At 49.7% G+C, this 13,887-nt stretch overlaps 1 protein-coding gene across 3 annotated transcripts; it reads left to right on the top strand.

Annotated features, from left to right (window-relative positions):
- Positions 1 to 194: 194 nt before the first annotated feature.
- Positions 195 to 13,861, top strand: INPP5K (inositol polyphosphate-5-phosphatase K). Of its 3 annotated transcripts, none has more exons than XM_083715166.1 (13): positions 195 to 559; positions 2,358 to 2,465; positions 2,949 to 3,057; positions 3,988 to 4,104; positions 4,786 to 4,961; positions 5,826 to 5,937; positions 6,397 to 6,506; positions 6,711 to 6,737; positions 7,885 to 8,074; positions 8,966 to 9,103; positions 10,125 to 10,208; positions 10,296 to 10,400; positions 10,660 to 13,861. In XM_083715166.1, exons 1-13 carry the CDS (start codon positions 210 to 212, stop codon positions 10,759 to 10,761), a joined length of 1,728 nt encoding a protein of 575 aa, XP_083571292.1. In that variant the 5' UTR covers positions 195 to 209; the 3' UTR covers positions 10,762 to 13,861. The 3 variants fall into 3 exon arrangements, with proteins under 3 accessions (XP_083571292.1, XP_083571293.1, XP_083571294.1); XM_083715168.1 differs by lacking the exon at positions 195 to 559 and adding an exon at positions 1,124 to 2,192; XM_083715167.1 differs by lacking the exon at positions 6,711 to 6,737.
- The last annotated feature ends 26 nt before the right edge of the window (positions 13,862 to 13,887 follow it).

Raw genomic sequence — 13,887 nt, 5'->3', positions numbered from 1 at the left:
GCCTTGCAGGGTAACCTCGCGCAGATATTGCGGGTTGGGGTCAGGCCCAATAATAATAATAATAATAATAATAATAATAATAATAATAATAATAATAATAATAATAATAATATCCTGCCCTCCCCAGCCGAAGCCTGGCTCGGGGCGGCTAACAACAATAAAATAATACAACATTCTAAAATCATTTCATTATAAAATTTATTCAAATCATGAACAGCAGCAGGCACCAGGGTCGCATCTTCCGGCGCAGCGACCCTCAAAACCCCATTGACTTCTCTGGACAGCTTCTTGTTTCTATCCGGAAGTGCAAGGGATATGACACTCTACCCTTTTTGCGTAGCTCTGCGTTCGCTACCCGTTGTTTGCATCACGTGCTCAGAACGACGCGGCCTCTTGGCATTCCAGCCAATCAGGAGGCGCGCCGACCTCGTCCCCTGCCCCGATTGGCCACAGCGGTCACAAGAGCGGAGCGAGCTCTTTCCTCCGGTCTCGCTCGTCTCGCCCTCCTTCTTTCTCGGGCAGCCGCGATGGAGCCGGAGGAAGAACCGCAGCATCTCAGGTGAGGAAGCGGAGGGGGCCTCCTGCTGCGCCTGCACATGCGCGCGGGGGACCCGTCTTGGGAAAACTCCCCTTTGGCCCACGTGCCCCCGGCGGAGTCAAGGGAGTCCCTGGGCATGTGCAGAGTGCGCCCGAGCCTTCCTGCCCCAAGTGGCGCCCCCACTCCCGTTGTTGGGGAGGCGAGGGCTGCTCCCTCGAGGCTCGTCCGCCCCCTTGGGGTTTCCTGCGAGGAGGCAGCGACCCCTCCCGAAGGATTTCGGGGCCCCGTGACCGGCCTCCGCCCGCGGACAGGCGCTCCTTCTTACAGCAAAGCCCCCGGATGCGGCGCCGAGGCTCCGGAGCGGGAGTTATGCTAATCGCCGCGGGAAGCGCGAAAGCCGATTTCGGCTTGCAAAGCACCGGCTGGGATTTGAGTCCTTCGTGGGCCGCTTATTTAGCAGGTGCTGCGCCCGCTGCCAAAGGGGCTCTCCGGCCCGCACTTTCCACATCCTCCGGGGGCGGTGATGAGGCGCACCCGCGGAAAGGCAGGCAGGCGGCCGGGAACACGTCCAGGATCGGGGGCTGCCGGGCTGCCTGCCGGTGGCGCTTCTCCCTCCTCCCGCGGGACGGGGGTCTTGCGCTTAAGTCCCAGCCAGGTCTTCCTAACCGCGGCCCTGCGCGGCACATCCGCGTTCTGCCTTTGCAGCTCCTGTATTTGCGGAGAACCTCCAATAGATGTTGGGCTCTAGTTCCCAGCAAGCAGCGGAGTCAGTGCTCAGGGGTGATGGGAGCTGTAGTCTGGCAGCATTTGCAAGGCCACCTGTCTCTGGGCTACACCCTGTGCCTTCTGGAGGGCTGACTTGGGTGCGGAAACAGGCCAAATATGTTTTCGATTCCCCACACTTCTCTGACCACAAGCTAAGCTCCAACAGCCACCTCTGAACCCCCAAACCCCTTCCTAGCCAGAAGCTGTGTTAATAAAAGCCTCCTGAGGGGGTCACTTGTCAGATTTGGTCCCTGGCTTGGCAATCCCTCCATGTGGGGCACGTGCCTCAAAACCAGTGATTATACCTCCATGACACAGTGGCAGAAACATGTGATTGGCCTCAGTTAACAATAGCTTTTCATAAATCTCCAGGCTCCAGTGGCATTAAATCTTGGCGCGTGGCATGGGTGTGGGGGTGCACCTTGAGTGCTTGCAAGGAGAGGAAGAGGACCTCCCTTCCTGCCTGCCTCAGAGTTGCCTTCTGGTGCGGTTGACGGCTTCCTTGCTTAGCTTGTGCCAGAAGCAAGGCTTAATTCTGCCTACATTGACACTTCTCTGGCTGGGGGGCGCCTTGGGTGAGGAGTGGGGCATGCCCCTCTCCTGCTGGCCCCATGGCATCTTTGCAGCCTGAAGAGCCGCTTCAGGACTTGCTCTCCGTCTCCTTGCTGGACCTGGAGGGCACCCCCTCTGCCTTGCGCAGCCGCTCGGCCAGTGTGAGCAGCACGGGCTCCAGCGGGCGGCTGCAGCTGCGGCAGCGAGTGGCACAGCTCATGGCTTGCGTGGAGGACGTCAGCTCCGATGACGAGATCCACGAGGAAGTCTCACGCACCATCGACGAGGCTTTTCTGATCTGTGGGAAGATGCAGAAGCAGAAGCTTCTAGGGATCAGGTGCCCTTCCCAGGCAGACAGGCTCTCTCCAGCGGGGCTTTGGTGTTTTTAGGGCAGGATTACAGATAATAAGGCACGAGGAGGGGAGAGGTGAATGGGATGACGAGGTAGCCTGTCCCCACCTGTTTGTACTTCAGCTGCGCTGCCTTTTGTCTGTCTCTGAAGGTTGCACTTGGTGACTTGGAACGTGGGCACAGCTTCTCCCCCTCCTGATGTCACCTCTTTGCTGCAGCTCAACTTGCAAGACCAGGAAATGGACATGTATGTCATTGGGTAGGTATTTTGGGAACTAGAGCTGGGGCTCCTCTTGGGGATATCATCCTGGTCATGCCATCTGCAGAAGTGAGGAGGCGGCCTTCACGAGCATGGTGCTTCTTGAGATCTTTTGCAGAAGGTCTTTGCAGGTCTCTGGACATAGGGGGAATGTGGCACAGGTGAGAGAACTCATTCAAGAAAAGGGGCAGCCATTCAGGATTGTGTGGACTTCGAGAAAGAATGCTCTTGGTGTGTGATTTCACGGAGTAGTACTGAGTAGTCAGTACTCAGTGTGCTAAGATGGTATCCAGAATTGTGCCACCGTTTAGTGATGCCCCCTCCCTTCCTCTGCTTTCATGTGGATGCAGGCGATGGGTTAAAAGATTAACAAACATTTTATTGGACAGCAGCTGCTTCTGCTCTTAGTGTTTCCCAATAGGTCTGGGTACTTTTTGTCAAAATGAGGTGTAAGATTACCTGAGTTAACCCTGGAGTGTTCAGTTTACAGGAGGTGAACTCCAAGATTGTGAATTTCCTATCCGACATGGCCTTTGATGATCCTTGGAGTATTTTCTTCATGAATGTTCTTTCTCCTCTGCGCTATGTCAAGGTAATCCTGTTGATTTGTCTATTGGTGGTCTCTGGCTTACATTCTCCTGATGAATATTCTCTCATGTGAGGTGTCTTGTCATTTGGGTGTGGCCCTGCCTCCTTCCTGACCAGCAGACAGTCCTAGATCTTCTGCAAGTGTTCCAGAGTTTGCATTCAGCATAGGAAGGGCACGTTGGGGAGGCATTCTCAGTGACTACCCACTCCTCCCAGGGACTCACCAAAGCAGAAACCATTCAAGGCTGGCTTTTGGAATTAAGTGTTCTAGAATTGTCTCTGATGCAAGAAGTAATGTAGTCACAGTGGCTCTGTGCTCCCTCCACTGGTCTGGAGGCAATAAGGGCCTCTGAATACGGTGAATTACAAGTGTGGAGAGTATTTATGCTGTTTTCAGGTCCTGCTCATGGGGAGCAGGTTGGCCACTATGGGAAGCAGGGCAGTGGGCTAGAGGACCCCTTTGGCCTGATCCAGTTGCTGAAGGACCTTCTTATGTTCTTTTGATTTCAAGAATGTTCTAGTCTGGTTCGATTCCAAAAGGCCTACCAACCACCTAGAATTGCAGTGGCTGTGCATTAAATTAAATAAGACAAGGCTACAATTTGGATATTTCCTGTACTTGGTCCTCAGACACTCCACGGCCAGAGTTCTGTTGAGCATTGCACTGGCTTTGGTCAGATGCTCCCCAGTGCCTTTATCAGAGCTGGGCAGAAAGAGATTCTTGATGCTGCCTGTCTTCCATTTATCTCAAATTCCATCAAGAATGGAGGAAGCAGAAGCTTTCCTTGGCCCTCAGAGGAGATGCAGTCGCCTTTCTTTAGCCAACTGAGCAGTGCTTGGACTCCCTTCCCAGGCCTGGAATTTCCTGGGGCATCCTAACCTTTTCTGGCGGGTCGCTAGTGTTTGTTTTTAAAAAAATCTCTTCTGCTTGCAGGTATCTTCCATACGCATGCAGGGCCTCCTCCTCCTGGTCTTTGCAAAGCAGCCTCACGTCCCCTTCATATGGGACATTCAGAGCCAGTTCACTCGCACGGGTCTCTACGGATATTGGGTAAGCAGCTCACCGTGTTTTCCAGACATTTTAATGGCTTTTTCAAATTGCAACTTAGTCTTGACTTCTGCATGTTGTCAGCGGTGGCTTCAGTGAGGAATAAAAGAACGCATAGAATTTTACTCCTTTTAGCAAAGTTTTAAAACATTTTGTCTGAAGTTATAAACTTGTCAAGGGCTACAGAGATTAATCTGTATGATGATGCAGGATTGGACCACATCAGAGCAAAAAGTGCTGCCATCCCTGGTGCTAGCAAATTTGCTCCTCGGTTCTGTACCCAAAGAACAGTCTGATTCCTGGCTACCTAATTAACACCCATGGTGGCTTACTTCTCTGTTGTCTTGAGCATTCCAGTCTCTTTCTTGCCTTCAAACAAGTTTTGGGATTGACCAGGGCTTTTCTTAGCTGAAATTCACCGGAACTCAGTTCCGACACATCTCAGGTGGGTGCCGTTGCTATTATAAGAGAACAAAGGAGGTATTCCTGGTAAATTCTGACACCTCTTTTTCTAGAAAAATAGCACTGTGTTTGATATTTATGAATGGTAGGTGTTGCTTCTGAAATGTAACTGTAAATGGAAACAAGTTCAATGGAAACAAGTCTCAAAACAGCCTCAAGCGCTGTTGTTGTGTGATCTGGGGGACCTGATCCGTCGGTCCCTTGGCTTCTTATGTCTTGTAGGGAAACAAGGGGGGTGTCACCACTCGCATGTCTGTCTATGGACATACCATCTGTTTCCTGAACTGCCACCTGCCAGCCCACATGGAGAATGCAGGACAGCGGTTGGATGACTTTGAGCGTATCTTGGAGATGCAGCAGTTTGAAGGCGAAAAGATTCCCAATGTCCTGGATCACGAGTGAGTGGCAACTGAATCTGGTCGAGGCTGCTGTCTTGCTTCTAGGAAAAGAGGATCCAGCTTGGCTTGGCCTCTGCTACATATGTCATTGTCCATTTAGTTTAGGGAGCCTCTCTGATAGCTCTGAACCCAAAGTGAGAGCATCCGGAAGACGGTTATTTCATTAAGATGGTGGTGGTGATTAATTTGTTGCTGTTTCCACAAAAGCAACTCAAAGTGGTTTACAAAAATGAACGTTAAAAACAATCTAAAATGCTGATCAATAAAATGTGGATTCAATTCAACTTATCCTAATAAAAAGCTGAGCGGAAGGCCACAAACTTACTTGATGCTCCAAATTCCCAGGGAAAAAACTATTTTTTTGCCCAACTCCTAAAAAGAGATAGCGGTTGTGGAATTTTGTAGTTTAGGGTTTATTCAGAGCTCCACAGAAGTCCGTTCAAGGGAACAAAATTCCTGGAAGAAGAGGAGGTCCTCAAGCTTGGCAGTCTTCCCTTTTGCTCTGAAGCACCTGGTTCTGTGAAGGGAGGGAGGTAAGGTGCCTGGACCAGAGAGGGAGGACCATTTTGAGCATTGTTCTGGCAGCTCTTTTGGGAGCCACTGTAAGTAGTGAGTCTGACTCCGCCCTCCGCCCCCCGTCTCCCGTTGTGTCACTTTCAAGACTAAGTGATGCTTCCTAATGGGGAAAAACCATGCAGTCCAAAGCGAGCAAGAGGACAGATAACTTTGCACAGTGGTGAAAGGTAATGGAGAGCTACAGAGTAAATGTGCTCCTGAGATATGAATCTGCTACGTCTGATGTCTGCCTTGCAGCTTTCTCCTGTTTTTTCTTAAGCAGTTATTTCTCGTTTCTTCTCTGTAAAGCGTTCTCTTCTGGTTTGGTGACTTGAACTTCCGGATTGAAGATTACGGCCTGCATTTCATTCGAGAATCAATCAATAACAGCCGATTCAGCCTTTTGTGGGAAAAGGACCAGGTACCACCTCCAAGTTCTGTTCTCTTCATTCCTGTGCCACCAGCAGGATCTTCTGCTTTCTTCTCTCTTTTGGCTTCCCCTGATGGAAGACCCTACAATTTCTCCTGCTGATTCCACCCACCCATGACTCACCCCCCCCCAAATGTCACTTGGCAACAGATCTGTGAATATTTACATTTTGTTCCCATAATTTTTTGCCTTATTCCTGATCCGTATCTATTTCACAATTGGCTCTAAATTTCCTCCTGGGAAGTTGTGAAACTTGCCTGTCCCATTCATATTGATTTCTGTGGAGTAAAATGACCTTCATGTGGATCTCCTTTCTGAAAGAAAGAAAGAAAGAAAGAAAGAAAGAAGCCTTGAAGAGGAGGCTGCAGAACTTCTCCTATGTAGGATTCTTTTAGTTGGGCCTGGTTGCTGCTTTGCGTTTCTGTTATTCCTTTCTTTTTATTTATGCAGCTTAACATCGCTAAGAAGAAGGAACCCATTCTTCAAGAATTCATGGAGGGCCCCCTGAAGTTCAAACCCACCTACAAGTTTGACCTGTACTCAAATGACTATGACACCAGGTAAATGCGGGTTACCCCCCCAACACACCCATCTTGGATGTATGACCAGGCTGGTGAAAGTGAATAAGCAGCCCACCTGAGAAGAAAGCGGGAGGCTGTTTGGGGAAGGAGAGAGCTTCATCAGTGTCTTGGCCCAGTCCTCCAAAAGAGCTCCAGTGGAATTGGTGTTTGGGATTTTTGCACTAATGTCTGTTTCTATTTCAGGGGGCAGAAGACGCTCTTTTGGTTTAAGTAAGGAGATTTTGATGCCCTCCTTTCCAAATCTTCAGCATTTTAGACTATTAGACTATTAGCATTTCAAACTGTTGCTGCTCTATTCTCTCCAGCTGCTGGAGGCTTGATCCTAACCTGCTAATTGGCACGATGGACCTGAAATAAAAAAGAGCCTCTTGCATCTGGGTGCAAGGGAGAGTTTCCCCCACAGTGATCAATGGGGATGAAGGAAGCAGCTGTTCTCCAGCATGATAGCCCTTGTGGATTCAATTTTGTTGGCTCACTAGGTTTGCTTTCTTGCCTGCCTGCTGGGGCTCCTCAGAAGTCAGGATAGGAAATGCTTCTGCTGCACTTGCTTCTACAAGGCACAAAAGGGCTCTGCTGGCTGCTATTTAGTCAGGTCAGCAGCTTAAAACAGGATTCGTAGGTTGCTCAGCTGCCCCTTGGGTAGCTTAATCCCTTCAAAGAGACCCAGGTGGGGAATGGAGTGAACAGGTCAGATCTTAAGCTACTGATAACTCCGGTGGCAATAAGAGTTTAGTGCTGCCGAGCAAACTGTCTTCTTCCCACATCTTTCTATCATAGAATTATAGAGTTGGAAGGGATCTGAAGGGCCATCTAGCCCAACCCCCTGCAGTGCAGGAATCCTTTGCCCAAAGTGGGGCTCGAATCCATGACCGTGAGATTAAAAGCCTCATGCTCTGAGTCCTCTGCGAATGACCAGGGAGCCCAGGCTGTATTTGTCTCCTGGGGTTATGACCATTTCACTCTGAAGAGACAGCAGAGTTTTTGAAAAACTACCCAGGATCAGGGCCAGAAATGCAGGTAGCACAAACTTCGATGTGGGCAAACCTCTCCTGAGCACTTGACGTTTTCACGACTTACCACATGGGCCACTCTAAATGTAGCTGATGCAGCCTGGTTAACACTTGGTTGCTGCTAGTTCCTGTTGTTTTCTGATACGAAGTTGATTAACCTCCCTCCTCCTTCGCCTGCCTTTCTGTTAGATCTGCTAACGTACAGATGTTGTTTGATTGAGCTGTAAAATGGAGGCGGTGGGGGGGGGGCAGTGTGTGCATTGGGTTGCTTTGTCCCCATAATGCCTCTGCTGCTGCCATGGGTGCTTTGCTTCCTTGGTGTGTCCTCACTGCCTCCCCTTTTGCAGTGGGAAGAAGCGGAAGCCTGCATGGACGGACCGGATCCTCTGGAGGGTGAAGCACCTTTTGCAGTTGGCCTCGGAAGCAGGAGAGATGCCAGAAGAGGAGGCCATTTCTGTGTCCCTGCACAGCTACATCAGCCACATGAGTTATGGCATCAGCGACCACAAACCTGTCACCGGGACCTTTGTGCTTGAGGTAATCTTCTCCTCTCCCTGAGTGCAGAACTGGCTCTAGGAAAAGGGACTCTGGTCCCTTCCATCAGAGAAATGGCTGGACGATGAAGCCCTGCCACAGAAGACCTGGGAAGCCTTTACAATCTTTCCAGCTACCCAAGGTGCATTTTCTGATGGACGCTTTGCAGTCTTGCTCTGTGTCTCAATGACAGATCACGAACCATCTTATGGCTGGTGGAGAGAGAGCCCTTGCACCCTAAGCAGATAAACAGGATTGACTCTGCCTTTGATTTCCAGGCCCGTTTAAACTCTTCTCTCGTGTAGGTGCTTTCAAACTGTAACTGCGTCTGCCTACTGATTTGGGAAGGTCTCCTATGAAGCTGCTGCACCCCCCACATTTTTTTTTGAGGGTCACTCTACAACCTTTTTAGAATAGCTTAAGTGGCAGCACGAGACGTGGGTGGCGCTGTGGGTTAAACCACAGAGCCTAGGACTTGCCGATCAGAAGGTCGCGGTTCGAATCCCCGTGACGGGGTGAGCTCCCATTGCTCGGACCCTGCTCCTGCCAACCTAGCAGTTCAAAAGCACGCCAAGTGCAAGTAGATAAATAGGTACCGCTCCGGTGGGAAGGTAAATGGCATTTCCGTGCGCTGCTCTGGTTCGCCAGAAGCGGCTTAGTCATGCTGGCCACATGACCCAGAAGCTGTACACCGGCTCCCTCGGCCAATAAAGCGAGATGAGCGCCGCAACCCCAGAGTCGGCCACAGCTGGACCTAATGGTCAGAGGTCCCTTTACCTTTAAGTGGCAGCACTTGAGGATTATTAACATTTTCAGAGCTGGGAGCCTGAAGAGCGGCTTTTGACTGCTGCTGAATGGGTGGCAATGGGATACAACTTCTTTCCTTTCTTCCAGATGAAGCCTCTGCCCCCTGTCCCACTGGTCAGGCTGCATCCTGTGGGCAACTGGGATGCTGAGCAAGATGCCACCGTCCGCTACTCCACAGCTCCTGAATTTCCAAGCAGTGCCTGGGATTGGATTGGTCTCTACAAGGTGACATTGCCACAGATGTGTACTGAGGGGGGCAGGATAGTAGCTCAACAGCAGAGACATGCAGAAGAGTCCTTAGTTGAACTCCTGGCCTCTTGAACTGGGAAAGACCCCTGCCTGAAACCCTGGAGATCTATTGCAGTGTAGACCAGGCATCCCCAACCTTTGGCCCTCCAGATGATTTGGACTACAATTCCCATCATCTCTGACCACTGGTCCTGTTAGCTAGGGATCATGGGAGTTGTAGGCCAAAACATCTGGAGGGCCGCAGGTTGGAGATGCCTGTTGTAGACAGCACACAGCCAACATACCAATGGCCTGGCTTCCATTTCCTCTGCTCCTTTGAGGGTAAGGTGTGCTGTGGGCATGAGAAAAACTGTGCCATTTTCTCCGTGTGAAGGAGAGGTTCTCCTGGTCCCTCCTGACAGTGCCAGAGATTTCCTCCTGCCCAGAGTGCCCACAGTTCCAAGAGGATTTTTGGCATCCTGCAGCCAAGAATGACTAAAAGGAGGCGGTGGTGGGTTGTGTGAAGCCGAGGTATCAGGGTAGGAGGGTTCCCTTGGGGGAAAGAACAGGCTGCAGAAACAAAGACAAGGCTCAGAGACAAGAGGAGGCTTGTGAGTGGCAAACCTCCTTGCGCCTGAAAATTCTCATTTTGATGGAAGCTGTCAAAAGCCAGGAAACTGACGAGAGACTTGGTCTTTGTTATGGGAATCTTTTGGATTATTTAGGCCAGTTCTTCTGTCTGTGTCTCAGCCTCTATGTGTTGCCATAATTTCCTTAGAGAAAAGGTTACAAACTTTGTGATAAATCATTGTGTGGCCTTGGCTTAATCTTGCTTTTGTCATCCTATTTCCTCATTTCTAAAACCTTGTATCACTCTTAGCAATACTGAAGTGTGAAACAGTTCAGAGTTTGCATCCCATTTCCTTAGCTAACCAGAGCAAAAAGCTCTCACTTATTAGACAGGTGTTCACTCCCCTGGCAACCAAGTTGTGCTCAAGGCATCTCTCCCCCCTTGCAGGTGACCTTCAAGCATGCAAATGACTACGTGATGTACGCCTGGGTGCAAGACAACGAGATTTCCTCAGAGGAGGATGCCAAGCAGGTGAGGGGGAAGAGAGGTTATCACTGCTGGCTGCTTCATTCCAGATGTTTTGCTGAATGCTGACTGCCTTTGCTTTATCTTTCCCAGGTCTATCTCAGTGCTGAGGAGCTTCCAGCAACGGGAGGAGAGTTTCTCCTGGGTTATTACAGCAACACAATGCAATCCCTGGTTGGCATCAGTCAGCCCTTTCAGGTATGGGGCTGATGGGCTGACTCAATACAAGCCAGCTTCCTAGGTTCCTAGAACCCCCAGGGAGCTCTTCCCAATGTTCCTGGAATCACCTGGGGAAATGGTTCTCCTCTCTGGATTACCTAGCCTACCTCACAGGGTTGTTGTGAGGACAAAATAGAGAGGGGAAGAGAACCGTATATGCAGCCCTGAGCTCCTTGGAGGAAAAGTGGGAGAGAACTGTAATAAATAATAAAAAACAAAGACTGATCTCTCCTTTCAGATTCAGCCAAGGAGAATGTTAGCAGAGAAGGACCTGGCCTGGGACGGAGTCAGCAGGATGCCGGAGCAGCTCTGTGATGAGAAACCACTGTGTGACTTTTGAACTGTGCCACGTGCCCCTGCAGCGGGGTCTGTGAGGAGGGAACCTCCTTCCTCTGCCTTAGAAACAGGCCTCTCTCTCAAGAAGGCTAGAAACACAGATGGGCATGTGAGTTTGAGCAGCCCAGAGCATCATTTCCTAGGAAATAAATAGTTCTATTGCTGTCCCAGGAAGCTGGAACAAGGCTGTGCCTGCCTTCAGCAACTAAAGAACCTTGACTAATTGTAGCTTTCCCAAGAGGACCCACCTTCCAGTGGCCTAGCGCAGGGCAGGGGGCACTTATTCCTGAGGCCTGCTGCTGCTTCCTTTTCCCAGGGGTTATTTTAGGACCCAGGCAATACACTGCAATATTAAGTAGTCAACGGTTGGTCCTGTTTTTAAAAAACCAGCATTCCAGGATTCAGCTCCCTATTTTTATGAAATGCACTTAGAATTTACTTGGGAGCTGAAATACACTTTATATCATAGATGAAGAGAGTATGCCATCAGTTGTGACATTTTGGTTGGTTGGAAATGAGCAGTCATGACAGAGCAGTGAAGAGGGAGGGACGTGAGCAGCTCATGGCTTCTGTTATCTTTACTTCCAGCTGCCCCACTTCCTGTGGTAGTTTTAATCTCCAAGATTTCAGTGCTTGAAATTCTGGAGGTAAATCTACATCTATCCATCCAACCAACCAACCAACCAACCAGCTGACTTTTGCTTGGAATGTGGGAGTTCTTGATGGCCTGTTGCATAAAAAACCCCAGCCATGCTGGTGATTCCACCTGGGGTTATTTTGAGCTGTACAACAAGGGAAGCCAATGTGGTGCCATCCAGATGTTGTTGGTCCCCCAACTCCCATCAGCCACAGCCAGCATGGCCAAAGGTCAGGAAAGAACAGGGGCAGGTCTTATCTCCCCCTTCCCCTTCTGGATCAAGCTCCACAGTAAGACAGCCTTGCTGGCACCTTCCTGGGGCCAGTCCTCATCGGGATGCGGATTTCCTGCACCTTTGCACAATTTCTGTGGAACTGGCCTGTCTCCTTCAGCCCATTTTTCTGCAGTTTCTGGCTCCACTCAGCACTCAAGGCCCCTGTCAGGATGGGCTGCTGTGCTGCACTCTCTGCAGCCCCCAAGCTCATAAAGCAAAGCCGGCTAGTTCTCCTCTGCATGCAAGTGATGTGGAGGCTGCTGTGGGCAGCATGTTGTGTGTGGATATGACTTGGCCGCTGCAGGGATTCCCTTTGCTGCTCATGCCCATCCTTTGCACTCACAAGGGAGGGAGAGGAATATGGATGCACCTGCCCTCTGGGCACTTGTCAGCTGCTCCTGTGACTCAAAGGTTTTCCATGGAGAAAAGGTACCAAACTGCCAAGAGAACAGGAGAAACCTGGGCTGAAATAATTAGTGGTGGGTGTTGTCATGGTGGGCAGCCTCTGAGCTCTGAGATAAGGCAGAGGCACCCACCAAAATCCTTATGTACAAGCACTTTCACTTTGTCTTGTCTGAATTACTCCTGTTGCATCGGGACTAGTTTCCATTTCTCCCAATGCAGTTTCTGTTTCCGAGAAGGTGGCCATCTTGCTCTCTTCTAGACCCAGACCAAGTGTAAGTATGGGAGGTTTTTGAATGGGGCAGATTTCCCCGTGCCTGTTAGCAGGTGAGCTTCAGCCACTGCCTAATGGATTTAAAGTTAAATTGTGGCAGATGGACAGCAGGATTCTTATGTAAATTGGCCCACAAAAAGGGTGCCCTGTCTGGCAAAGGCTGACTCTTCGCTTGAGCCTTGGCATTCTAGCTGGGGCAGGAACATCCTTGGGAGCCAGTGGTGGCAGGTGCTTTTCTGTATGTCACTTTGTTACATGCGTGAAGATATATTGAGAGCGGTTTTTTATTGTCTTTCCGGTAAACACCCTCGAGATACTGTCTGGGGTCATTGCTGTGACGGACATATTTTTTGTTTTAATCTTTCTGTTTGAGAGCTCTGTCGCACCCTGGGAAAAGACTCTCTTCAGGAAGGGCCATAGCTCAGAGCACCTGCCTTGCATGCAGAAGGCTGCTGGTTCAATCGGCAGGTAGGGCTGGGAGAGTCTGAAACCCGGGCAGTGTAAACAGTACTAAGCTAGATGGACCAGTGGTATAAGGCAGCTTCCTCAGTGGAATTTCATTTTCTCCTCTTTTAAGCATCCTGGCCATCCACTTCCTTTGTTCTTTGCTGTGCGAATTTAAGATAAGCATCGTATTTGTGTCATTGGATCATGACATCATTTTTGTGTGTGAGAGAGATTCACCCCGAAAATTGTTTGGTAGTCAGGTATGCTCTGTCAACACAGAACAAGATGTGGCAAAGCAGGTGTTCCACCCTTTCACTGTGCCAAAGAGTCTTGTGGCCTAGGGGTCACACTTCTCCATACCAAACTGGTTCACAGTTAAATCTGCCATTAAATCTAGTCCTGGTGTTGACACCCAAGTGGTAGGAAACACTTCTCATCAGCTTTGATTGGTTTACTAGTGTGCATCTCCTCTTGAGTAATTACATGGCCACATCTGCAGTTGATAACATCCAAGAATTGGGGGGGGGGGGGCTGCCTAGGAAGAATGTCCAAGCTACTGAATATGTATCGGCAATGCTTACAAGACTACCACTGGGTTGCTGTTGGTTTCTGGGTGCAGTTCAAGGTGCTTCTCCTACTGTTTTTTAAAGCCTAATTCCTTAAAGGGTACCTGAAGGAGCTCTGCTTCCTCCCATATGAATCTGCTGGTTCCTGCAGACCACTGTCTTAAGGTCCAGCTCCTGGCACCTCACTGTGTCACAGGTCAGGCAGGTGGTGATTTGGGACAGGGTGTTTTCTGTGCTGGTGCCTTGCTTTTGTGATACACTTTCAAGTGCATCAACTTTTTTTTTAAATCATGTTTTAGGTACCAAGTAACAACTGTATTTCCCCCAACCCCTCACCTGTTATTTGCTGTATTTTGCTGCTGCTGCTATTTGTCTTCACTGCTTAGTTTGTATTGTGCTTCTATACTATTTTATTTTAGATGGTAACTTGTCTTGCAGTCCTTGAGGTGAATCACAAATGGTTTAAAGAAGAAATGTTAAAATAAATGTTAACTCTGATAGTTACTCTGCCTCCCAGTTGTTGCTGTTGT

This window comes from Podarcis gaigeae, assembly GCF_964106915.1.
Source record: "Podarcis gaigeae genome assembly, chromosome: 15".
Taxonomy (NCBI): domain Eukaryota; kingdom Metazoa; phylum Chordata; class Lepidosauria; order Squamata; family Lacertidae; genus Podarcis; species Podarcis gaigeae.
This window is presented reverse-complemented; position numbering and strand designations above follow the sequence as displayed.

Coding starts and splice junctions, on each gene's coding strand:
- INPP5K (XM_083715166.1), top strand. CDS start 210: ATGAACAGCAGCAGGCACCAGGGTCGCATCTTCCGGCGCAGCGACCCT. Junction 4,105..4,785: donor CGGGTCTCTACGGATATTGG/GTAAGCAGCTCA, acceptor TATGTCTTGTAG/GGAAACAAGGGGGGTGTCAC. Junction 10,209..10,295: donor CAGAGGAGGATGCCAAGCAG/GTGAGGGGGAAG, acceptor TATCTTTCCCAG/GTCTATCTCAGTGCTGAGGA.